The 23,797-nt window shown below is 45.0% G+C and overlaps 1 protein-coding gene across 1 annotated transcript in view; it reads left to right on the top strand.

The window, feature by feature from the left end:
• The window catches only part of Nup188 (nucleoporin 188), a 50,408-nt gene that overhangs the window by 23,120 nt on the left and 3,491 nt on the right, over window positions 1-23,797 (top strand). The window contains exons 12-36 of the mRNA XM_047524057.1: window positions 45-134; window positions 3,580-3,645; window positions 5,169-5,288; window positions 5,547-5,673; window positions 8,088-8,240; window positions 8,428-8,554; window positions 8,827-8,914; window positions 9,007-9,083; window positions 9,978-10,092; window positions 11,522-11,642; window positions 11,770-11,836; window positions 12,528-12,656; window positions 13,123-13,262; window positions 14,298-14,404; window positions 15,425-15,631; window positions 15,733-15,902; window positions 17,146-17,215; window positions 17,895-17,962; window positions 18,595-18,790; window positions 20,506-20,583; window positions 20,851-20,936; window positions 21,177-21,322; window positions 21,572-21,753; window positions 22,947-23,147; window positions 23,282-23,374. Coding sequence (XP_047380013.1) covers window positions 45-134; window positions 3,580-3,645; window positions 5,169-5,288; window positions 5,547-5,673; window positions 8,088-8,240; window positions 8,428-8,554; window positions 8,827-8,914; window positions 9,007-9,083; window positions 9,978-10,092; window positions 11,522-11,642; window positions 11,770-11,836; window positions 12,528-12,656; window positions 13,123-13,262; window positions 14,298-14,404; window positions 15,425-15,631; window positions 15,733-15,902; window positions 17,146-17,215; window positions 17,895-17,962; window positions 18,595-18,790; window positions 20,506-20,583; window positions 20,851-20,936; window positions 21,177-21,322; window positions 21,572-21,753; window positions 22,947-23,147; window positions 23,282-23,374 — 3,024 coding nt within the window. The remainder of the gene's footprint in view (window positions 1-44; window positions 135-3,579; window positions 3,646-5,168; window positions 5,289-5,546; window positions 5,674-8,087; window positions 8,241-8,427; window positions 8,555-8,826; window positions 8,915-9,006; window positions 9,084-9,977; window positions 10,093-11,521; window positions 11,643-11,769; window positions 11,837-12,527; window positions 12,657-13,122; window positions 13,263-14,297; window positions 14,405-15,424; window positions 15,632-15,732; window positions 15,903-17,145; window positions 17,216-17,894; window positions 17,963-18,594; window positions 18,791-20,505; window positions 20,584-20,850; window positions 20,937-21,176; window positions 21,323-21,571; window positions 21,754-22,946; window positions 23,148-23,281; window positions 23,375-23,797) is intronic.

The raw sequence follows: 23,797 nt of genomic DNA, 5'->3' as shown, positions 1-23,797 counted from the left end.
GGAGTTGTGCTGTTTGGAATTCACCAACTCCCTTGCCTTTGCAGTGTACCACAAGTACTGCCTGCATGTGTGTCCACGGCCTCCTCTCCTTCGTTCTGACCTCACTGGAGCTGCACACGCTGGGCAATCAGCAGGTCAGTGTCTGCTTTCCTGAGGCTCTGCCCTGCCCACCTGATCAGTCAGATCCCCACAGCCACAGCACCCTCTTCAGAGCTTACATTGCGTTTTTCACATGTTAATTTGTTCATTACTGTTTATATCCTTTTTTTTTTTTTTTCTTTTAATTTTTTTGGTACAGGGGTTTGAACCCAAGGGCGCTTAACCACTGAGCCAGGTCCCCAGCCCTTTTTATTTTTTATTTTGAGACAGACTTGCTAAGTTGCTGAGGCTGACTTTGAACTTGCAGTTCTCCTGCTTCAGCCTCCTGAGTTGCTGGGATTACAGGCATGTGCCACTGCCCAGCTATATTCATTTATTTTTATATGAGTGATGTATGTTAATTGTAGAGAAAAAAGAAAATGCTAATAAAAAGAAAAATGTAATCTGATCACACAGGTTAACTTCTATTAACATTTTGATATATTCCTTTCTGTTTTCTATCCACACGTACAAAAAAATATAATAATTTTTTTTTTAGAAATGGAATCATAATGTATACAGTCATATTTTGGTATCCCTGGGAGATTGGTTTCAGGAACCCCTGAGGATATTAAAATCCACTGATGCACATCTTCTAGTATACTTTAAGTCATCTCTAGATTACTTACAATACTATGTAAATAGTTATTATGCTCTCTTATTTAGGGAGTAAATGTTCAGTATGGATGCATTTTTTTCTCAAATAGTTTTGATCTGTGGTTGGTTGAATCTGCAGTTGTGTAACCATAGATAGGGAGAGCCAAATGTATACTATTTTGTGACCACATTTTTTTATTCTGTAGTTCATCTATCCCAGATACCTAGGGTTGTTTTTGTTTGTTGGCACTGGGGATTAAACCCAGGGGTGCTTATCCACTAAACCACACCCCCAGACTTTTTTATTTTTTATTTTGAGATAGGATTTTGCTAAGTTGCTGAGACTGGCCTCAAAGTTGCAATCCTCTAGCCTCAGTCACCAGAGTCACTGGGATTACAATAAATAAATATTCTTCATTTTAATAAAAATTCAACATTCTTTTTAAATGATACATTTCAACTTGTACTAAAGTAGAAAAAGTTGTATAATTAACCTTTATGATCCCATCACCAACTTCCAATATTTATCTGCTCAGTGCTGATTTTATTTCATTTCTGCCCCTTCCCTTCTTAAATCATTTTGAAGCAAATTCCAGATACAGTATTTCATATCATTTATGAATATTTCAGTAAAACTTAACTTTCCAACTGTTACCACACTAAAAAACCCAAAAACAAAAACACCCAGTATCTTCAAATATGAAGTCCAGGTTCAAATTTCCAGTTGTCTTATATGTGTCATTAATTGTACATAAATTTATTCGTATTGGAATCTAAATAAGGTCCAATTGGTGTAATAGGTTGGTAAGTCTTTTAAACTTATCTTACTCAGTGACTGTGCTGCCCATTAAAGTGGCCACAAGCCACATGTGGCTTTTTAATTTTAAATAATTGAAATTGAAAACTCAGGTGTTCAGCATCATTGGCCTCATTTCAAGTGCTTTGATTGTTATTTCTGGTTAGTGACCTCCGTATTTGAAAGCACAGCATACATAGATCCTTCCATCGTATATAGTCATGATGGACAGTGTTGATCTGTAAATTGCCTTTCTTTTCATTGGTGCTGACAGTTTTGTTGTTGATTCCAACATTGTTCCTGGGTGACTACCCCATTTCCTGGATTTTGCTGATTGCATCCCTATGATGTGGTTTATTAGAAATGCAAATTGCAAAATGGCACTTTAATTCTGCCTTTCCTTTGTTGAAACATTTCTGTTCATCAACTATTTGGTAGTTTGGTATAAACTACTTTGCATACCTGATTCTTTTCTTGTATTTACCAGTTTTCTCGAGCAGCCTTCCAAGGTATCTAGTGGGTTTTTCTGTTGTTTTCTTTGTTTTGTTTTGTTTTGTTTTGTTTTGTTTTTTACCATATCATGTGAGCTCATAGATTTAAACATACTAGCTGTGTTTTGTTTTGTTTTTCATAATACCTTTATTTATTTTTTATGTGGTGCTTGAGGGTTGAACCCAGTGCTTCATGTGTGCTAGGCAAGCACTCTACCACTGAGCCACAACCCCAGCCCCACTAGCCCCATTGCAGTAATTATTCTTAGACTGAGATTGCCCCATCTTTGATCAGTAGTACCTTTTTCAAATTGCCTTCTGAATCCATTTGACACTGCCCATATCAGTTTTCTAAATTCAATTTTTTTTTTTTTTTTTTTTAGTTATTGATGGATATAATACCTTTTATTTTATTCATTTATTTTTATGTGGTGCTGAGAATTGAACTCAGTGCCTCACACATTCTAGGCAAGCACACTACCATTCACTGTGGTACAGCCCCAGCCGCCTTATCTGTATTGATAGCAACATCTCTATTGCTTACTGGTATGACAAGATATTATAGGATTATTGTGTAGGATTCTAGTGTCAGACCTAGAATCTGCTTTCCAAGAAGCTCTTGTTCTTTTTAGTGGGAAGTGATATTTGATGAGTATCCTTAAAACTAAATCATTGTATTCATTTTCAATAATCAGTCACTTGTTTTGTAAACTGGTAGAAATGTCTTTATCATTGCAGAAAAATGAGATTGGTACTAATCAGAGACTCAATTTCCCAAGCATAGAACAAGCTCTGCACACTTTAGGAAAATTCCAATCACACTGGACCCTATCTCATGCTTGGAGAATAGATATTAACATGTTGTAGGAGTTCTGGTGGTCGGATTAAAAAAAAAAAATCACTCTGTAAACGTTTATTAGTTGCCCAGCATATGTTTAACTCTGTGGTAGATGCTGAGGATAAAGATATTAAAAAGACATTGTTGGGGTTTTTTTGGTACTGGGGATTGAACCCATGGGCGCTTAACCACTGAGCCACATCCCCAGTCCTTTCTATATTTTATTTTGAGACAGGGTCTCACTAAGTTGCATAGGGCCTCGCTAAGTTGCTGAGGTTGGCTTTGAACTTGCGATCCTCCTGCCTCAGCCTCCTGAGCCACTGGGATTACAGGCGTGCACCACCGCGCCTGGCAAGACATTGTCCTTGCCCTGTTAGGAGCAAAGTAAAGGTGAGCCTAGTAATACCTTACTTATGTACTAGTTTTGAATTTACAGTTCACTTGCCTTATTCCTTACACTGCAATAGTACTGTGAGCTTTTATTTTCCCCATTTTACAAATGTGCATTTGAAGTTCAGAGAGGTGAATTTGTTTAACGCAGCAGATACAGCAGATAGAATATGCACTCTGGACAGGGTTTAATCTTACTCTTTAAACCCAAAGTTTTTTGTGACAGGTTACGTGGAGATATTTATTGATGTTTTTATGTCAACAGAATACAGATAAAAAACACTAGTTCCACCAGGGAAAAGGAACCATTTTCTCCCCTCCCCCAACAGGATGTAATTGATACAGCGTGTGAAGTCCTGGCAGATCCTTCTCTTCCAGAACTGTTCTGGGGAACAGTAAGTATGTTGGAGGGAGTCATACCGTGACATTGCTCTGGAGCAAAAGGATTTATCAGACATTTTGTGATAGACTTTATATTTAGCTTTTGTGTGTTTTCTATTTAATTGTCATAAAAATCTGTGAAGTAGATACTGTTATTGATGCCGTATAGTGTATGATGAAATGCGATGCCTAGAGATATAAAGTGATTTGACCAAGGTCACACAGCCAGAAAGATACAGTGAGGACCTAGTTCCTCTGACTTGAGCCTGTAGCCCAAATCATTAGCCAGTATGTCATCACCATGTCTTTTTTCATATTGACAGTCTCTTAGCCACCAGGATTCCTAAAACTTTTCTCTCTGTGTGTGTGTGTGTGTGTGTGTGTGTGTGTACACGTGTGTATGTGTATACACACTGGTATTTGAACCTGAGGCTTCTCGACCACTGAGTTACATCCCCAGTCCTTTTTTTAAAAATTTATTCTTTGAGACCAGGTTTTGCTAGGTTGCCCAGTCTGGCCTCAGACTTGTGATCCTCCTGTCTCAACCTCCTGAGTCACTGGAACTGCAGGTGTATGCTCCACACTTTGCATTTGACTTGGAGTCCTGCAACTTTTTTTTTTTGTTTATTTTGGTATCAGGAATTGAACCCAGAGGTACTTCACCACTGAGTCACATCCCCAGCCCTTTTTATTTTTTATTTTGAGGCAGGGACTTGCTCGGTTGCCAAGGGCCTCACTAAGTTGCCAAGTCTGGCTTTGGACTTGCAGTCCTCCTACCTCGACCTCCTGATGATTCCTGCAACTCTTTTTTTTTTTTTTTTTTTTTTTTTTTTTTTTTTTTAATACCTTTATTTTATTTTTGTGTGGTGCTAAGGATCAAATCCAGGGCCTTGCACGTGCTAGGCAAGCATGCTACCACTGAGCCACCACCCCAGCCCGATTCCTGCAACTCTTGAAAATACTTGGAGGGTTGTAACTAGATCTTCCCAAGCTGTCAGTGTTGTGGTTGGTTTGAGCATTTGGAGAGAAAGATTTTTCACCAGCACTTGATGTTAGTATTGACAGTGACCTCAAACTTCAGAGTCCAACTGATGAATAAGTCTGTTTTCAAACCTTGTACCAACGCCAGACTGATCTGCCTATATGTATTATTCTCTTTCTCCTGAGTTGCTATTTACTCTTACAGATACCAGCATTATCCCTGTGTCGATGGAGCATTTGTTGATTGTGTGTGGGGCTAGCTGCTGACACGTTTTAGGGTAGTTTCCACTTCAGTGGAAATATTGTACTAAGAAACAAGGTTGTCTTCCCATAGAAAGGGGGGCCAGGAAGAAGAGATCACTGGATTGCCTTAACAGTTGCTTTTCAGATCTCATTTAAATCAAATCCCAACTGAATGTTGTCTTTTCAGTGGAAACATGAAAGTCTTAGATTATTAGAAAAGGATGATGTCGGTTTAAGGGAAGTATTGCTTCTAGATTTTCTGAAGATTATCGGGCTGTTCTGAAGAACCGTGACTTCTCCCCTTCCACTGCAGGAACCAACTTCTGGTCTTGGGATCATTCTGGACAGCGTATGTGGAATGTTCCCCCATCTCCTTTCCCCACTCCTGCAATTGCTCCGAGCCTTGGTATCAGGGAAGTCCACTGCCAAAAAGGTAAGTTGTTCAGTTAGCTCCCTAAATAGAATGGGAGATAACTGTTCAGGAGAGGTAACTGTCTCTGTGGAGAGAGGGGAGAATTTGAGTGGAGATTAGGTAGGAAAACAGAAGGCAATTCCAAGATGACCTACGGTGGTGGACTGGGAAGAAGTTTGAGGACCAGCATATGCAGTCTCATTGAGGGAACAGACTTGGGACCCCCTTGAATGTCCTGTAGGTAAATGTGTGATTGGGTTTCTTTCTGCACTTTGCCAGGTGTATAGTTTCCTGGATAAGATGTCTTTCTACAATGAGCTGTATAAGCACAAACCCCATGATGTTATCTCCCATGAAGATGGAACTCTTTGGAGAAGGCAAATGCCCAAACTCCTGTATCCTCTGGGTAAGAGTGAGACCCCTGGTGCCATGGCCTTCTCGTAACAGCCTTCCTTAGCCTCCTTACTGCTGGTTTGACCCTTTTGTGAGAGGTACCTGTAAGGCAGCTCTTGGTCTTCTCACTGTGTTTGTTGAGTCCTGATAAATGCTTAGTTCCCCTCCCTCCTCTCTCTCTCTCTCTCTCTCTCTCTCTCTCTCTCTCTCTCTCTCCTCTCTCTCTCTCTCCCTCTCCCTCTCTCCCTTTCCCTCTCTCTTGTGATACTGGGGATAGACTCAGGGCCTCATGCACTCTACTGCTGAGCTACATCTCCGGCCCAGTTTCTGGTCTTTGTAATTAACTGTTTTACGTCATTAAATTGTTTTACTTAGAAAATGCGTGTTCGCCGAGCACAGTGGTATGCGCCTGTAATCCAGCAGCTTGGGAGACTGAGGTAGGAGGATCAAGAGTTCAAAGCTAGCCTCAGCAACAGCAACTCAGTGAGACCCTGTCTCTAAATAAAATACAAAATAGGGCTGGGGATGTGGTTCAGTGGTTAGAGTGCCCCTGGGTTCAATTCCTAGTATCCACCCCCCAAAAAAATACTGCATGTTCGTTGTAGCAAGGTAAACAATGCAGAGTTCTGTTTTAAAAAGTCAATCTCATTTCCACCCCATCTTCATCAGACAATCACTGTTAAGAATTTGATGTATATTCTTTCACATATTTCTTCTACTTCAACAAACTCATCTACAAGTTGGTTTTTTTCCCCTTGGTACTGGGGATTTAACCCACTGGTGCTAACCCCTGGGCTACAACCCAACCCCCTACCTTTTTTTGTTTTTTATTTTGAGACAGGGTCTCACCAAGTTTCTTAGGACCTTGCTAAGTTGATGAGGCTGACTTTGAACTTGCGATCCTCCTGCCTCAGCCTCCCAAGCTGCTGGGATTACAGGTGTGCAACACCACACCTGGCTTGGTTTTCTTATGTATGACTGTGACTGCTGCTGTTACTGCTACTACGACTTCTCATTGTTGTTGTTGTTGTTGTTCTGGGGATTGAACCAAGGCCTTGCACATACTAAGCACATGTTTTTCCACTGAGCTGCATCCCAACATCTGACTCATTCTTCTTAGGAGCCGCATATCTATCCTCGATGTTTCAAAACGTTTTATCTTTCTCTTGTAAACAGGACATTTAGACTGTGTCAGGGTTTTGCCATTAGAAATAATATTGCTTTGGATGCATATACATCCTTATTATGTTGATGTTCATTTTTAGTAGATAGAATCACCCAAATAGGATGGTTGGGTCAAAGGATATATATAAATTTTTTTTTTTTTTTTTTTTTTTTTAGTAGTTACCCAATAGCAGATGAAATGAATAAACAAAGTGTGGGATGTACGTACAATGGAACATTATTCATTCTTCTAATAAAGGAAAATTGTGCCTGGTATAGTTCAGTGGTAGAGTACCCACCTGGCACGTGCGAGGCCCTGGATTTGAACCCTAGCTCTATCCCCCCGCTGCTGAAAAGAGGAAATCTTGTCAGATACTGTAACATGGATGAACCTTGAAGGCATTTTGCTTAAGTGAAATAAGCCAGTCACAAAGAACAGTTACTGTCTGATTCTTCTCACGAGGTACTTAGTCATCACATTCAGAAACAGAGTGCAGTGTTGGTTGTCAGGGGCCAAGAGATGGAGAGAATGGTGAACTGGTGTAGCTTCAGCAGTGCGAGATGCAGAAGGTAAGATTGGTGGTGGATGCGTGTTGGCTGCACCACAGTGTGACTGTCCTGAGTGCCGCTGAGCTTTAAGATGGGAATTTGATCTTGGGTATTTTACCATGGTTTTAAAAAGGTTGTTAACATTTTCTTTTCCTTCCTTCCTTTCTTGCCTGGGGATTGAACTTAGGGGTGCTTTACCACTGAATGACTTCCCCAGCCCTTTTTATTTATGAGAGAGGGTCTTGCTAAGTTGTTGACGTTGGCCTTGAACTTGGAATTCTCCTGTCTCAGCTTCCTGAGTTGCTGCGCCTGGTGACAGTCGTTTTCTTGCTGGTAGTGAACGTGTAAGCGTGAGCAGTCATTGTTCTTGAGCACATGTCCCAGGTGCTCAAGGAGGATATGCAGAGAGGGCACAGCTTCTGCTCTAACTGGTGTCTCCGGTGGCGTGCTAGGATCCAGGCATGGGTTGCCACAGCTTACTCTCCTGTAGTCATTGAGATGGAAACTGCTTGGCATACAGCAAGTTTTCAGACATGGGAAGAATTACTTTTCCAATGATGAGGGTTTTTATTCTTCTTAGTGGAAAAAGTGTAGGAATGTTAGGTACTAAGACGAGAGTCTAAATCTCTGTGTTTAAATGTTGTTGTCTGGTACAGGAGTTGACTCCTCTTATTTGTCTTGAGATATTAGAAGGGTCTCTTCTTCCTTCCTTAGGGGGTCAGACCAACCTTCGAATACCTCAAGGCACTGTGGGCCAAGTAATGCTGGATGACAGGGCTTACCTGGTGCGTTGGGAATACTCCTATAGCAGCTGGACCCTTTTTACCTGTGAGATCGAAATGCTGCTTCATGTTGTTTCAACTGCAGGTATGGTCATCATAGGAGCCATTCTATGGGGGAAAGTGGACAGGCTTGGAGGATTTGGAATTTCAAGATAAAATTCAGAGCTTATCAAGGTTGGGCTTTGTCCGATTTGTTTATCTGAGTATCAGACACCATCCAGTGATATTACAAAGTTGTTTGCTGTGAGGTTATAGGCTGTTTTTCCCCTCAGATGTGATTCAGCACTGCCAGAGGGTCAAACCCATCATTGATTTGGTCCACAAGGTTATCAGCACAGACCTGTCCATAGCAGACTGGCTCCTGCCCATCACGTCCCGCGTCTACATGCTGCTGCAGCGGTGAGTCCTTCATGGCAAGCATTCAGCTGCCTGGCTGAGCTCATGTGGTTATTCTCCTGGGGTCCAGGAGCCCAGCCACACACCCTCTGGGTTAAAGTCCACACGTGTTCCCTACTGGAAAACCTGGCGGAGATCTGTCTCCAACAGAGGGCTTTTCTATTTCTATAGCCCCGCCGACAGCAGGGACTCGGGGAGAGAACCGGAAGATAATGTGTGATAGAACCAGTTGTGTTATTCATCTTACTGAGTGCAGTGCACCGTTCTCTAACCAGGTTGACAACAGTGATCTCCCCACCTGTGGATGTCATTGCCTCTTGTGTCAATTGCTTGACGGTGTTGGCTGCCCGGAATCCAGCAAAGGTGAGATACCAAGTCTTCCTGACAGTCAAGCAGTGTCACACTTGGCATGTACCTGGAGATAAATACACTTAACTCTTCTTTTCCCTTCTCAGGTCTGGACTGATCTTCGTCACACAGGTTTTTTACCATTTGTGGCCCATCCTGTCTCCAACATGAGTCAGATGATTAGGTGGGTCGGGTTCTGGATTGGTGGACTTTGTTCACTAGTGCGAACTGTTCTTGGTTCAGGTCCAGCCTAGCTTTATTAGTTTTAAAGAAGATTTTCTATCCACATATTCTATATACTCCTATTTAGCCCTCAGACCTGAGGTTGTGTTAGAACAAACTGCAGGAGATGAGGGGACGGGGAACACAGAGCTGCCTAAGGACACAGATTGTTCCCAGTTTTTAAAACCTGAGAGAGAGAGATTTCTCATCCAGCTATGACTACATGTATGTGGAAATCTACTTTCCAGCTGAGTGAATCCCGAGGTTTCTCGATTCAGAGACTTGATGTCCCCTGTTCCCTTTTTCTGCAGTGCTGGGGATCAAACCCAGGGCCACTCCATTCTGTGCAAGCACCTCACACCCCAGGCCCTGATGTCCCTGATGTCCCACTCTTTTTTTTTTTTTTTTTTTTTGTGGTGCTGGGGATCGAACCCAGGGCCTTGGGCATACAAGACAAGCACTCTACCAACTGAGCTATCTCCCCAGCCCTGATGTCCCACTCTTAACCCCTGCTCCTCTGTACTTTTCCTTGTTCCACGGGCCCTAGTTTGCAGTGGACTGAGGACTCCTCCACAGGCTCCATCGTACTATCTGCTCTCTTGCCTTTAGGACAGAGCTGTTTCTCTGATCAAATAAGATTTTTCACTTTAAGCTTCTTGAGATTGTACATCAATATAAAACACATTCTTAATGTTTGTCCTGGGTATCAAATTGCCTAGATTTGCTTCCCTCATAAGAGCACGTATTTGTATTTTATGCCTGAGCATCTAGACAGTAATGAGAATGCTTTTGGTTATAGTAACTGGAAACCTTGGAATTCCTCCATGAGTTTTTTCCTCTGCTTCTGTCTTCCCAGTGCGGAGGGGATGAATGCTGGGGGGTACGGGAACCTTCTGATGAACAGTGAACAGCCCCAAGGCGAGTATGGCGTCACTGTTGCCTTTCTGCGCCTGATCACCACCCTTGTCAAGGTATGGGCTGGTCTTATGGTTTTGAAATAGTTTCCTTGTCGCCTGCTTCTGTAGTCAGCTGTGTGTAGGCAGAACAGTTGTCCTAAAGTTTATCATGGCCATAGTTTCTGTGTTTTGAGAACCTACCGTGTATATTTGAATGATAGTAGGTGCTTAATTATGCGACTAAATTTAATACTCAGGAGGCTTAAGGTAGAACTTAAGGGTAGTGCAGTACCTGTCAAGCTATTTTGACTGTACCCTAGGGTAGTAAGTACATTTTATTTCACGTCCTGATTTATATCTGTGTGTGTGTCTCAGGAGCATAGTTCACAGTGCAGAGTTTGCTAGAAAAGGCACTCCCATCTTCCGTATTCATTTCCTTCCCTTTTTTTGTTTTGTTTTGTTTTTTGGTAATACTGGGGATTGAACCCAGGGTTGGTCTACTACCAAGCTACATCCCTAGCCCTTTTTATCTTTTATTTTGAGTTAGGGTCTCACTCAGTTGCCCAGGCTAACCACCCCCCCCAGTCTCTGGTTTTGCAGGAGTGTGCTATTGTGCCTGGTTCCCTTTTCTTTCTTTCTTTCTCTCTCTTTTTTTTTTTTTTTTTTTTTTTAAGTGAGTTGTGACCATGGGCAGATCTCATAATCAGGAGATCATAACTGAAAAATGCTGGAATAAGATTAAGAGCAAGGACTTTGGAGTTGAATAGAATTAGGTTTACATTTGATCACTTACCAGCTCTATGACCTTGAGCAAGTGCAGAATGTCTTAGAACCTCTCTAAAAAAAGGAATGTACCTCATGTGGTTAAGAGGATCATACATGAAAAGCACTCAGCACACTTACTGCCTGTAGGAATCTATGAATGCTTGAGAACATAGAAACAGTTGTGTGTAGAGATGTATAGATGCAGATGTCTATGTAAATAAAGAGTCACAGTTTTAAGATAAGGAACTGTTAGGACAAAAAAATTCAGGGGTGTCAGATCTTGTATTCCAGTGACGGGATTGCGATGAGGGACAGCTGTTGATCCTGTTAGTGAAGCTGCCTTTCTTTGTCATTGATAATCCTTTATCCTTTATGTTTAAGATACCCTCACTTCTGTGTTGAGGTAGCCTTTATTCCGCTTCTTTATATAGGCACCTCCCCCCCACCCCCCCAGACATAGGATTAGGTCTTATGTATACTTGGCAAACCTTCTGCAACTGAACTAAATCACCAACCCTGATATAAGCACCTTTTGTGATATTGTCACATTGTCTTTTTAGTTACTTTTTCTGTTCTAGAAATCCACAGCATGGGCTCAATTGAGGTAGGGAGTTTTTCTGTTATTCACTGAAAGGTAAAGTTTGCCCAAGTTTTCTCTGGGCCCATGTGTACTTGTGGAGTTAAATCATGAACGACTCTTCTTCCACATCGAAGGACCTCACAGAATGGTTTCCTACAGGGGCAGCTTGGTAGTACCCAGAACCAAGGCCTGGTGCCCTGTGTGATGTTTGTGCTGAAGGAGATGCTTCCCAGCTACCACAAGTGGCGCTACAACTCCCATGGTGTGCGGGAACAGATCGGTAAGGATAGCATGCTTAGGGAAGCCCCGGGCGGTTCTGCTCCCTGGAGATCTTCTTTCTCTCCCTTTTGTGGGATCATGGCCATCATGCAAGGCCACATCATTTTCATGTCTTTTCTGGAGTCTAGGTTGCCTGATCCTGGAACTAATTCATGCAATACTGAACCTGTGCCACGAGACAGACCTGCACAACAGGTAACAACGGGGTGGCTGCCCGAGGGCACTGCTCACCAAGGGGAGACATGGGTTTTCTTCCAGAGCACTCACAGTACTTGAACCCAGAGCTTAGTAATCTCCACATTGTGATCACTTTCTGCTGATTCAGTTATCATTTCTCCCAGTAGAGAGAGAACAAATGAAGTGGGAATGAGATGGGGAGGTTTTTTGGGAGGCTCAGAATTGGTTTCCTTTTTGGGGAGGTTTTTTGGATGTGCAGTGTGCATGCGTGTACATATACACTTTATCACATTTATGATCTTTTTTTATTATTTAAAAAATTTTTTAGATGTTGATAGGCCTTTATTTTATTCATTTATTTATATACTAGGCAAGCGCTCTACCAAGAGCTACAACCCCAGCCCCATGTTTATGATCTTTACAAAAGTTATACATGTTCATTGGAAAAATTCTCATTCAGTAAAAAATGAATCTACTTCACAGAGGTAGCTCTTGTTAACAGGCTCTTGTTAGTGTGTATTCTAGGTGTTTTCCTCTGATTGTATTCCCTGCTCTTTCTTTCCATGCTACTACATATGGATCTGTCTTGTTTTGATGGCTCCATATATCTAGTTGCTTGGGTCTGCCTCCCTATCCCAGCTGGACAGTACCCTTCCCTTCCAGTGATAAGCTTGGCAATACCCTGTAACTCAACACCTCTCTCTTCCAGTCACACTCCCAGTCTGCAGTCTCTTTGCATCTGTAGTCTGGCGTATACAGAAGCAGGACAGACTGTTATCAATATCATGGGCATTGGTGTGGATACCATTGACATGGTGATGGCTGCTCAGCCTCGAAGGTAGGACACCCTCACCACCTTCCCCTTTTGTCTTTATTGCTCTCATATTCTAAGGCTTCCAGTAGCTTGCTTTTTTTTTTTTTTTAATTGGGATTTGAACCCAGGGGTACTACTGAGCCACATCCCCAGCTCTTTTTAAAAAAAATTCATTTTGAAACAGGGCCTTGCTGAGTTGCTGAGTAAGGCATCAAACTTGCTATCCTCCTGTCTGAGCCTCTCAAGTCCCTGGGATGACAGGCACCTGCCACTATCCTGTCTGCAGTGGTTTAAGACAACCTTATTTTTCCTAGAGCATAGCCTTTGTATAACCTAGGGGTTCCTGTGTAGACTGGTACATAGCAAAAGGAATTATTACTTCTCAGAATCTGTTGAACTCTGGGATCATTGTTAGCATCACAGTCATGAAACACATGTGCAAGTGAATTCATGTTGTCTGATTGTCTTTGGTTTCCTTTTGGCAACCTAGTGATGGGGCAGAGGGCCAGGGGCAGGGCCAGCTTCTGATCAAGACTGTGAAACTGGCGTTCTCTGTCACCAACAATGTCATTCGACTGAAACCTCCTTCTAATGTGGTGTCCCCCCTGGAACAGGCTCTCACACAGCATGGTATGTACTTCTCTTCCAGTCAGCAACTTTCCTCCCATAAGAACCTATTTTAGGCATTGTTTCTGGACATTGACACTCTTTCTGATTAATTCCTTGAGGAAATTTGGGGATGATAGTAGCTCCTTTCCTAGTCTTGGAAACAAGGAAACTGAATCATAACTTCATTTCTGTCTCCTATAGTAGTGAGGATGGGGACTTCAAGTCAGACCACCTTGGCCCAAATTCAGACTCCAGCCAGCTCTCTGGTCTTGAGTTATTATTAATAAACTTTACCTCAGGTTTTTCATCTATAAATTTGGGGTAGTGATAGTATCTGCTTTATAAAGCACCATGAAGAGCAGGTGGATGACTACATGTGGAGGAAAGTTCCTGGTGACTGTTGAATATTGCCTCTGAGCACTTTGTGATGCTAAGCTAGTTGTTCAGTCCCTTTGTGACCCAGTCTCCTCATTTCATTTTTCTTTTCTTTTTTACTTTACTTTACTTTTTGGTACCAGGGAATAAACCCAGGGGTGCTTAACCACTGAGCTACTTCCCCAGCCCTTTTTATATTTTACTCAGAGACAATGCCTCACTGAGTTGCTGGGGCTGGCTTCGAACTCATGGTCCTACTGCCTTACCCTCCTGAGGGGCTGGGATTATAGGTGTCCACTGCACCTGGCCAGGTCTGCTCATTTTCAGTAGCTGTTTGGGTCATGTTTAAGATCTTTTCTAATTGTATGATTTGGGGATTTTTACGAATATTTTGTGTTTCTATGCAATTCCTCTTTCTAACCTATTTGTTAAAAATACCTATTTTCTTGAAAATATATCTTAGCCATTAATGAATTGAATTAAAGTATTCACCCCCCTCTCCTCCCCAAAAAAATACCCTGACTGCTTCTTTGCTTCCAAGAAAAGAGAATGGTTCACACTGACCGTCCACTTACTCAAGGCTAGAGTCCCCCAAGTACATTAGCCTTTTGGAACCCCAGCCTCCCTAAGAGCTTGAATTAAAGTGCCTTTGGTAACTTGACTATTCCTGTTCTTCTCCAGGTGCCCATGGAAACAACCTCATTGCTGTTCTAGCCAAGTACATCTACCATAAACATGACCCAGCTTTGCCACGTCTGGCCATTCAACTGCTGAAACGTCTGGCCACGGTAGGATCCACTTAGCCAACCAGAACCCCAGGACATGGACACTTTCTGCTACAGACCACTCTTGCCCTCTCCCAAGAGAAGCATCTGGCTAACTTGGACTTGAAGTAATGTAGACACACAAACACACTCATACACACAAATAAATGTGTGTTTTTATGATTTTTTTTTCACAATTGCACGAGATGTACGTGCTCATTGTAAAATATTTATTTAAATGTTACAGATAAATGTAACAGAAAATTAAGTTACCTTCTGGTTCCAGAATCCCTCTGGGCAGGACAGGTTCATTGAATGACTTGAGATTTCTTTTTATCTGTGTATATGTATTGACTATAGGTGTTTGGTGTACACTTTTGTTCTTTATACAAAAGAGAGTTCCTCTGTACATGCTGGAATTTTTGGTATTGGAGGTTGAACCCAGGCCTTGCATATGCTAGATAAGTGCTCTGCCATTGAACTACATCCCCATCCCTTTTTATATTTTATTTTAAGATAGGGTTCATTGAGTTGCCCAGGGTGGCCTCAAACTTAATGATCCTCCTGCCTCCACTTCCCTAGTAGCTGGTATTATAGTGCACCACCATGCCCAGCTACCACTTCACATACTTTGGAATGACTAGCCTTCAACAGTTTATACACCTAACACCTAAGTTTTGTATCCTTGCACAGAGAATTCATCAGTTTTTTTTCTTTACCAATCTGATAGACAAAAAACTATGATTTCATTTTTTTACTTTGTATTTGTTTAGCCTTTTTTTTTTTTTTTTTTTTTTTTAAACATGGTACCAGACATTAAACCCCAGGCCTCACATACACTAGCTAAGTGCTCTAGCTCTGAGCCACATCCCCAGCCATCTTTTTTATGTTTACTGTTCTCCTATAAATGTTGGACCTCATCTGAGAGTTTTATGTCTGTATGCATCTCTCCCTGCCATGTCTGGAGGTTTCCATATGTCCTTCTGCAGAAGCCCATTGAGGTTTTTCTGGAAGCAGAGCTGTAAGCCATCGTGTCTCTACTAGGTGGCCCCAATGTCAGTGTATGCCTGTCTGGGCAATGATGCAGCTGCCATTCGGGATGCCTTCCTGACCCGCCTTCAGAGCAAGATCGAGGACATGCGCATCAAAGTCATGATTCTGGAATTTCTCACAGTCGCTGTAGAGACCCAGCCAGGCCTTATAGAACTGTTTCTGAATCTGGAGGTGACAGACAGCAGCGATGGCTCTAAGGTGAGCCTGCACTTGGTGTGAGACTGGGCAGTGGCTTTCTGGGAGGCGTGGCTGCTTGTAGTGGCTGTGGAACTTGAATTCCCACCCATCCCCTCTTGCAGGAATTCAGCCTCGGTGAATGGAGTTGTCTCCATGTGGTCCTGGAGCTGATTGATTCCCAGCAGCAGGATCGATACTGGTGCCCACCCCTGCTGCACCGTGCAGCCATTGCCTTCCTGCATGCTCTGTGGCAGGACCGCCGGGACAGTGCCATGCTGGTCCTCAGAACCAAGTAAGTCTGCCTCCTGGAGTCATCTAACCTCTGAGTCTCATTGTCCTTGTCCGTAAAACAGGAATAATGGTAGCTTTTAACTGTAGAGGTGTCTGTGACTCTCTGTTGGACATGTGCATTCAAAGTACTTATCACAGGGCTGGGGAGATAGCTCAGTTGGTAGAGGACTTGCCTTGTAAGCACAAGGCCCTGGGTTCAATCCCCAGCACCAAAAAAAAAAAAAAAAAAAAAGTGCTTATCACATTGCTCACTACAGGGGAGTCTTACACTTTTCTTTTTAATGCTGCCGCTAGCAGGTGTCATCTTTAAAATTCAGTCACTTTTGTGTTCTGTCTTCTGTACCCTATCAAAATCCATTCTTCTTTTTTTGGTACTAGGGACCATACACAGGAACACTTCACTACTGCTACTATGCTACATCCACAGTCCTTTATTTATTTATTTATTTATTTTTTGGTGCTGGGGATCGAACTCAGGGCCTTATGCTTGCAAGGCAAGCACTCTACCAACTGAGCTATCTCCCCAACCCCCACAGTCCTTTATTTTTTGAGACAAGGTCTCACTAAGTTGCTGAGGTTGGTCTTAAACTTGTGATCCTCCTGCCTCAGCCTCCAGAGTCTCAGGCATTACAGGCATGTGCCACCTTGCCTGGCAAAACCTATTCTTGAGAAACAGTAGATGAAAGTGACATTCTTAAGCCATTGGACAGAATGAAACACCCTATTCTCTGGGACCCTGATGGCACAAAGGGAATAAATGTTAAAAAAGGCTCAGTTTGGGAGTTTGCCGTCTTAATTCCTCTTCACTCTCATTTTTGTAGGGCTCTGGGAAGTATAGTGGAATGATCTTTAAGAGTTTTATAAAGAGCTGGGTGCAGTAGTGGACACCTGTAATTCCAATGATATGGGAGGATCTCAAGTTTAAAGCCAGCCTGGACAACTTAAGATCAAAGAGGGCTGGAGATGTGTAGCTCAGTGGTAATGTGCTCCTAGGTTCTATCCCCAGTGTTACAATAAATTCTTTTTGTTGATTAACTCTTAATGTACAATTGGATTTCTTAAGAGAATATGATTTTTATCTATGGAACCCTTTATGTTTATGTAGGGGTGGTTGACTTCAAGAGATCCATGTTAGGATTGTGACTGGTAAAATATGAAGAAGTGACCACCAAGGGGAACTGGGAAGAGGAGAAAAGACTATAGGATATGAAAAGGTGTGTTTTCCAATATTTGTTTTCTTCTAGACCCAAGTTTTGGGAGAATTTAACCAGTCCGCTATTTGGAACCCTTTCTCCTCCATCAGAGACATCTGAGGTAAGCTGTGGTAGAGGCTGACACAGTGACTCTTAAGTCCCTTGGAGAAAAGGCTGGATTTTGAGGTGAAGGTGAAGATGATGATACCTTCCTGGTTAAGCCAGAGAATGTTTTCTTCACTAGAAACTTCTTTAAAGTCTTGCTTTGGATCTCTCTGATAAGCGGATGATGACACATAATGGGGGGTGGGAGAGGTTAGTGTTAGGGTTAGGGTTAGGGAGGGGGGCAAGAATGGAGGAAGGAAGGACTGTATAGAGGGAAAAGAGAGGTGGGAGATGTGGGGGGAAGGGAAAAATAACAGAATGAATCCAACATTACCCTATGTAAATTTATGATTACACAAATGGTATACCTTTACTCCATGTACAAACAGAGAAACAACATGTATCCCATTTGTTTACCATAAAAAAAAAAAAAAGAATTAAAAAAAAAAGTCTTGCTTTGGAAAGGAAAGTGGCTTACCCTGCTGCTGGGTGGGTGGCTCTGTGGTCTTTTCTTGCTGGGTGGCATTGTGGACCTGAAGCCCCTACCCTTGTACATGAGATGTCTCGTCACCTTTGACAGGGACTGCTTGCTTGTTTTCCAAGTGTTGTGTCACTGTTGTCACGTAGCATGTGAGTGGGTGGGAGCGAAGCAAGAGGTTCATTATGTGATGTTTGTTCTGCTCTCTCCTCCGCAGCCCAGCATCCTGGAAACCTGTGCCCTCATCATGAAGATCATTTGCTTAGAGATATACTATGTAGTTAAGTGAGTCCTTTGCTTTGTTGAGATTTATTTTTTATGTTTTGGGGGAACACTATTGGGGATGGAACCCAGGAACACTTTACTACTGAGCTATACCCTCAGCCCTTTTATATTTTATTTTGAGACAGGGTTTCAGTAAGTTCCCCAGGCTGACTTCAAACTTGTGATCCTCCTACCTTAGCCTCCTGGTAGCTGGGGTTACAGCGCATGCCACCATGCTCAGCCCTGCTGAGATGTTGATTAAAGACTGGGGAAGGAGACTGTGGCCCACCACTGGTGACGTGGAGGCTCGTGAGTCAATTCAGAGGAGAGGGCTGGTTTAGAACCATGGATGGAGGACCAGCGAGCTCCCTGGACAGTCCATGGCATTATGATTGTGAGGAATGGTTATTACTATAAAGCAGTCTTCTTGTGACCAAGATACTGTAGAGGAGGAATCCTGTAAGGGCCTCAGCCTAACCCATTATATTGACCAAAAAGTCTCAGCCCACACTTCAGAGGTGATCCTGGAGCCATCTGTCTGCCTCAAGTCCATGTGAGGTGGCTCTCCCTGCCTCAGCAAGGGTCTGCACCCATGACATTCCCACCTGCTTTCAGAACTTAACCATGGGATTTGTGTTTTCTTGATATTGTAGGGGTTCATTAGACCAGTCATTAAAAGATACACTCAGGAAATTTTCCAGTGAGAGATGCTTTGCCTACTGGTCAGGGTATGTCAAGTCCTTGGCGGTTCACACGGCTGAGACAGAGGGCAGCAGCTGCACTTCCCTATTAGAGTATCAGATGCTGATCTCTGCCTGGAGGATGCTTCTCATCATTGCCACCAGTCACGTAAGGACCTCCTTGGGGATTTTCACTTTGATAACTTAGCACTGATGTGTTGAGATGCCTAGCAGGTAGAGCCCCTTTTGATAAGAATGAACCAGAGTTTGTCCCTGAGACTCAAAATGTAACAGATTCTGCCCTGAGAGACTGGACTGGTAAGGGATGGTTGAGGGTTTTAGGTCTAACAGGAGACTCTTGAGAAGATTAGAGAGAAGTAATTGAGCATTCTGCAGCCGTTGCTGAGGCCTCCTGAGGCTCCCATGGCCTGGCTTGCCCTGAGCTGCTCCCTTCCTTCATGTGTCTCTCTTGACCAGGTCTGCGAGATCTGTGAGCCTCGAAGGCACTGGGCATAGCCTTGGGGACGCCGACAGGTCCCCCTGCAGTAGCTGCGGTAGCTCCCTCTTAGATGTTTGTTTTCTTTGGTTCTAGAAACTGCATATCTTGGTCTTAGAAAAAGAAGTGAGGCCAGTGTCTCTGTACTGTGTCTAGAGAGTTGGGTTTTAGAGAGAGAGATGACATTTAGAAAGTTTGCATTGTTCTTGGCATTTTTTGAGGCTTGACGCCATGCTGTGTTGTGTAAGGCCTTGGTGTGAAGTTGTTCTTGAGGGCATCTGGGTTGGTACCTTGGCTTCATTAACAATTGAGTTTGGTGGGTTCCCCCTGTTCCAGGCATCTCATTCATCTGTTGCTTGTTCCTCAGTCCCAGGCTGCCTGTGTGCTCAGAGCCTTGAACCTAGAAAGTGTAGGTGTGAGAGCATTAGTGACTGTGGACCCCTGAGACTCCAGACACACCTCCAGGCATGGCCACCTTTGGTAGGGATTGATTCCCCGAGGAATGATGTCTGTGTCACCTCCTTTTTAAAAAGTCCCTAATTGGGATTAAGTTCTTAAGAAGTAGCTCTGAAAACTGCCACCCTCTGCCCCTCAGGAAGTAAGTCCAGATTGTGACCTCTCATTCATTCATTGAATAGGTATTGGTGTGGTGCTTGCCTTGTGCCAGTTGGCACCAGTGTAGCAGTGAGCAAGGCACATGAGGTCTTTGATCTCATGGTGAGTGTCCCATGAGGCTGTAGAATATAAACAAATCTGCAAGTGAAAAATATAGACTCAGGGGCCGGGGTTGTGGCTCAGTGGTATAGCGCTTGCCTAGCATGTGTGAGGCACTGGGTTCGATCCTCAGCACCACATAAAGATAAATAAAAGATATTAAAAAATACTGATTCAGATTGTTAGTTTTTGCTTTGAAGGAAATAAGATGCTACAGCGAGGAACACATGAGAGAGGAGTGGTTAAGGAGGCCCTCCCTGAGCTGGTGATTCCCAGCTGAGACCTGTGTGTGGAAGAAGCTTGTAAAGTGTAGAAGTCCAGGCAGTGGAATTGCAGGTGCCAAGTTCAGAAGTAGAAGCGGCTCAGTGTGGTAAAGCAGAAGCGAAGCAGGCAGTGTGGTACCCTGGCTGGCAGGCCTTGTGGAAGAGCGTGGTTTGTATCTCCTTGGCCCTGGGAAGTCTTCAAGACTTCTAGGTGGAGGAAGTTTGTATTGTGAAAGAAGAGGTGAACTTGGGCTTGATTCTGACCGGGTCTAAGGGTCAGTGGAGAAGCAGCATGGTCCTTAAGCCCCATTTTAATCTGGGATTTGTCAGCAACTAATTGCTGAGGGCCCCACGTGTCTTGGCTTCTGAAGTCTGGGAAATTTTCCCCACCCTTTTTCTGTTCCTTTGTAGGCAGATATCATGCACTTGACTGACTCTGCAGTACGACGCCAGCTCTTTCTTGATGTGCTGGATGGGACCAAAGCATTAGTAAGTGTGGGGCAGAGCCCTCTTGCCTCCTACAGGTGCTCTCCAGGTCAAGTAGCTTATGCCCTGCAGGCCACACAAGTGGTTGGGTCAGATGACTCAGGTGGGCTACAGTCTCAGGCCCCTCCTCCCTCGTGTGCACCTCTGTGAACTCACTGTGGGGAAAAGAAGGCCTGCGGCCAAATGGTTCCCTGTGGATGGAGCGCAGGTCTTCCACAGTGTCTGTTTGCAGGAAGCCATGCTCTGTCCTGCTTCACTGTCTCCCTTTAGCTCCTAGTTCCTGCTTCCATGAACTGCCTCCGCCTTGGTTCCATGATGTGCACTCTCCTACTCATCCTCCTCCGGCAGTGGAAAAGGTGAGCTCCAGGCAGGAGAGAAGCCCAAGGCCCCAGCCCCCTCAGCAGTGCCCTCCTGCTGCTCCTCCATAACGCTGGGCCACCCTGGAGCAGGGACGGTGGGCCTGGACTAGCCTTTATCCTGGACTAGGGAAAGGGAGGTCTAACAGACGAGCAGGGGCCCAGCAGTCTGCCTGGGGCACCTGAGGTGGAGCAAGGCACTGCGTGGCCCTTGGGTGAAAATTGCCCCTCATGCTCTAGAGAGCTAGGTACTGTGGATGAGATCCTTGGGCCGCTGACGGAGATCCTGGAAGGGGTGCTGCAGGCAGACCAGCAGCTCATGGAGAAGACCAAGGCCAAGGTGTTCTCAGCATTCATCACTGTGTTGCAGATGAAGGAGATGCGAGGTGAGGGGCCTGCCTGGGTGGGCTTCCCCCAGGACCACATGTTTTCCCTGTGACTTTTGAGGTCTTTAATCTTACAGTTCTTGCCTCAAGAAAACTGTTTTTCTTTCCTGCCCATTTCTCCCTCCCTCCCATGGGATGGCCCTCTTTAGCACCTGCTGCCTCCCAGCCCCTGCCTGGGAAGGAAGCCTTGGTGTGCAGTGGGAGTCGGCCTCTGAGTGTGACTGTGTTCCCGCCCCATCTGCTCTGTAGTAAGCGACATCCCCCAGTACTCCCAGCTGGTGCTGAATGTCTGTGAGACACTCCAAGAAGAGGTAATTGCACTCTTCGACCAGACCCGCCACAGTCTGGCCTCAGGCAGTGCCACGGAGGACAAGGACAGCATGGAGACGGATGACTGCTCTCGGCTCCGACACAAGGACCAGCGTGATGGGGTGAGGGGCACCTGGCAGGCTGTGTCTGCTCACGGGCTTCACAGCCTGGAGGGAAGTGGGTAGTTGCCATTGGGGTGCGGCCTGCCAGAAAAATGCAGCCAGAATTTCAGCTTGGCTGCCTCATCTGGCAACTCAAGAAGTGCCTTGCCTGCAATGGCTTAGGAGGGGTACGCAGGCCCAGCAGGCAAAAGGTGCAGGGGAGGTTTGGGCACATTGCCAACCTTGGGTCAGCATCTTCTGGTGGCCTGAGAAAGGGCTGGTGTGAACGAAGCGGGGGCTGGATGGGGCAGTCTCGCTCGCCAGGATCTTTGAACTAGTGCTGAAGTGACACAAAATGTTTTAGGGATCTTAAGCAAAGGAGAGAATTTGTACTTTAAAGAGATCACCAGATGTACAGAACAGTGTTTTTCAAACTGGTCATGACCTGTTAGAAGGTCTTGAAATTAGCTCATTTGACCATAACCAGCATTTTAAAAGCAAATTGGAATAAAACCAAAGAAACATCACTTGGTTGCGGTAGCACACACCTGTGGTATCAGCTACGTGGGGGCTGAGGCAGGAGGACTGCAAGTTTGAGGTCAGCCTGGGTAACAGTGAGACCCTGTTTCAAATCAGAAGGACTGGGGGTGTGGCTCTGTGGCAGAGCCCTTGCCTAGCATGCCTGAGCTCCTGGGTTTGAAGCCCAGCACACAAAAACAAAGCCAGCCTGCTTTCTGTCTTGTGAGAGTGAATGTTGTTAGTGGAAAACTGTAAACGTGAAGTCTTTCCTACTGTGGGTTATGGTCAAAAATAAGTGAAGAGCCTTTGGTGTCAGATCTGAGGGTGGAGGATTGTTTAGAAGGCCTGAGCAAGTGGTGCAAGAGGTGAAGTCACTCAGACTGGGATGGGCAAAGTAGGTGCCAGGCAGGAGGTGGCACTGAGAGGCTCCTGATGGCAGTGTGGGGGGCAGGGAGGAAAGAGGCTGAGGCGGCTCCGTCAGCTTAGGGCTGCTCATGGGGTGGACAGGTTGCCGTTCCTTAGAGCGGACACAGGAGTGGGGCAGGGCGAGGAGGAAGCACGAGTCACATCAGTGCCGTGCTGACGTGTGTGAGAAGGTCTTGGGCAGCCGGCCCAGGACTGGCCATCCCCCTCCTCCTCTCTTTGCAGACTGCACCCTTCCCTTTTTAACCGTCTTTGCCCCTGGACCCTAGCAGGTGTGTGTCCTGGGCCTGCACCTAGCCAAGGAGCTGTGTGAGGTGGATGAGGACGGGGACTCATGGCTGCAGGTGACTCGCAGGCTCCCCATCTTGCCCACCCTCCTCACCACCCTGGAGGTGAGCCTCCGCATGAAGCAGAACCTGCATTTCACCGAGGCTGCCCTGCACCTGCTCCTTACCCTGGCTCGCACCCAGCAGGTAGGAAGCCAGCCTGAGGGTAGGAGGCGCCTCACTGGTGTGCCAAGTGGGTTCTGAGCTCCCAGGGTGCCTGCAGGCTCAGCTTGGTTTATGGGGCAGTGCCGACTCTGACTCATCGCTTGTCTGTCCTCTAGGGAGCCACAGCAGTGGCTGGGGCCGGCCTCACCCAGAGCATTTGCTTGCCCCTCCTGAGCGTGTACCAGCTCAGCACCGACGGCGCAGGACAGGTGAGTGCCAGCAGTCTGTCAAGAGCTGGGGTCGCTGCCTGCACTTTTCAGGCCAAAAGTGCCCTCCCTTACCTTGCTGTCTGTGTGACCCTGAAGTTGCTCTATTCCACGTTGCTCATTCAGTGCCCTCGTGGCGTGGAATCTTCCCTGCCCCCCAGAGAAGAAACTCAGCCACTGAAAGGCAGCTGAGCACAGGTTCAGATGTGCAAGACTCTGGGTTTGGTCTCTGGCACCAAAAAGCACCACTGGTCCCTTTGGAAGCTGGAAGGGGGAACAGGACAGGACCCTGGGGCCAGGCTTCCAACTAGGGCAGTTGTCTTCTCCCTCCCAAAAGCAGTGTGGGGGTTGGGGTCTTGGCTCAGTGGTAGAGAACTTGCCTGGCATGTGTGAGGCACTGGGTTTGATTCTCCGCACCACATATAA

This window comes from Sciurus carolinensis, chromosome 14 (genome assembly GCF_902686445.1).
Source record: "Sciurus carolinensis chromosome 14, mSciCar1.2, whole genome shotgun sequence".
Lineage (NCBI taxonomy): Eukaryota > Metazoa > Chordata > Mammalia > Rodentia > Sciuridae > Sciurus > Sciurus carolinensis.
This window is presented reverse-complemented; position numbering and strand designations above follow the sequence as displayed.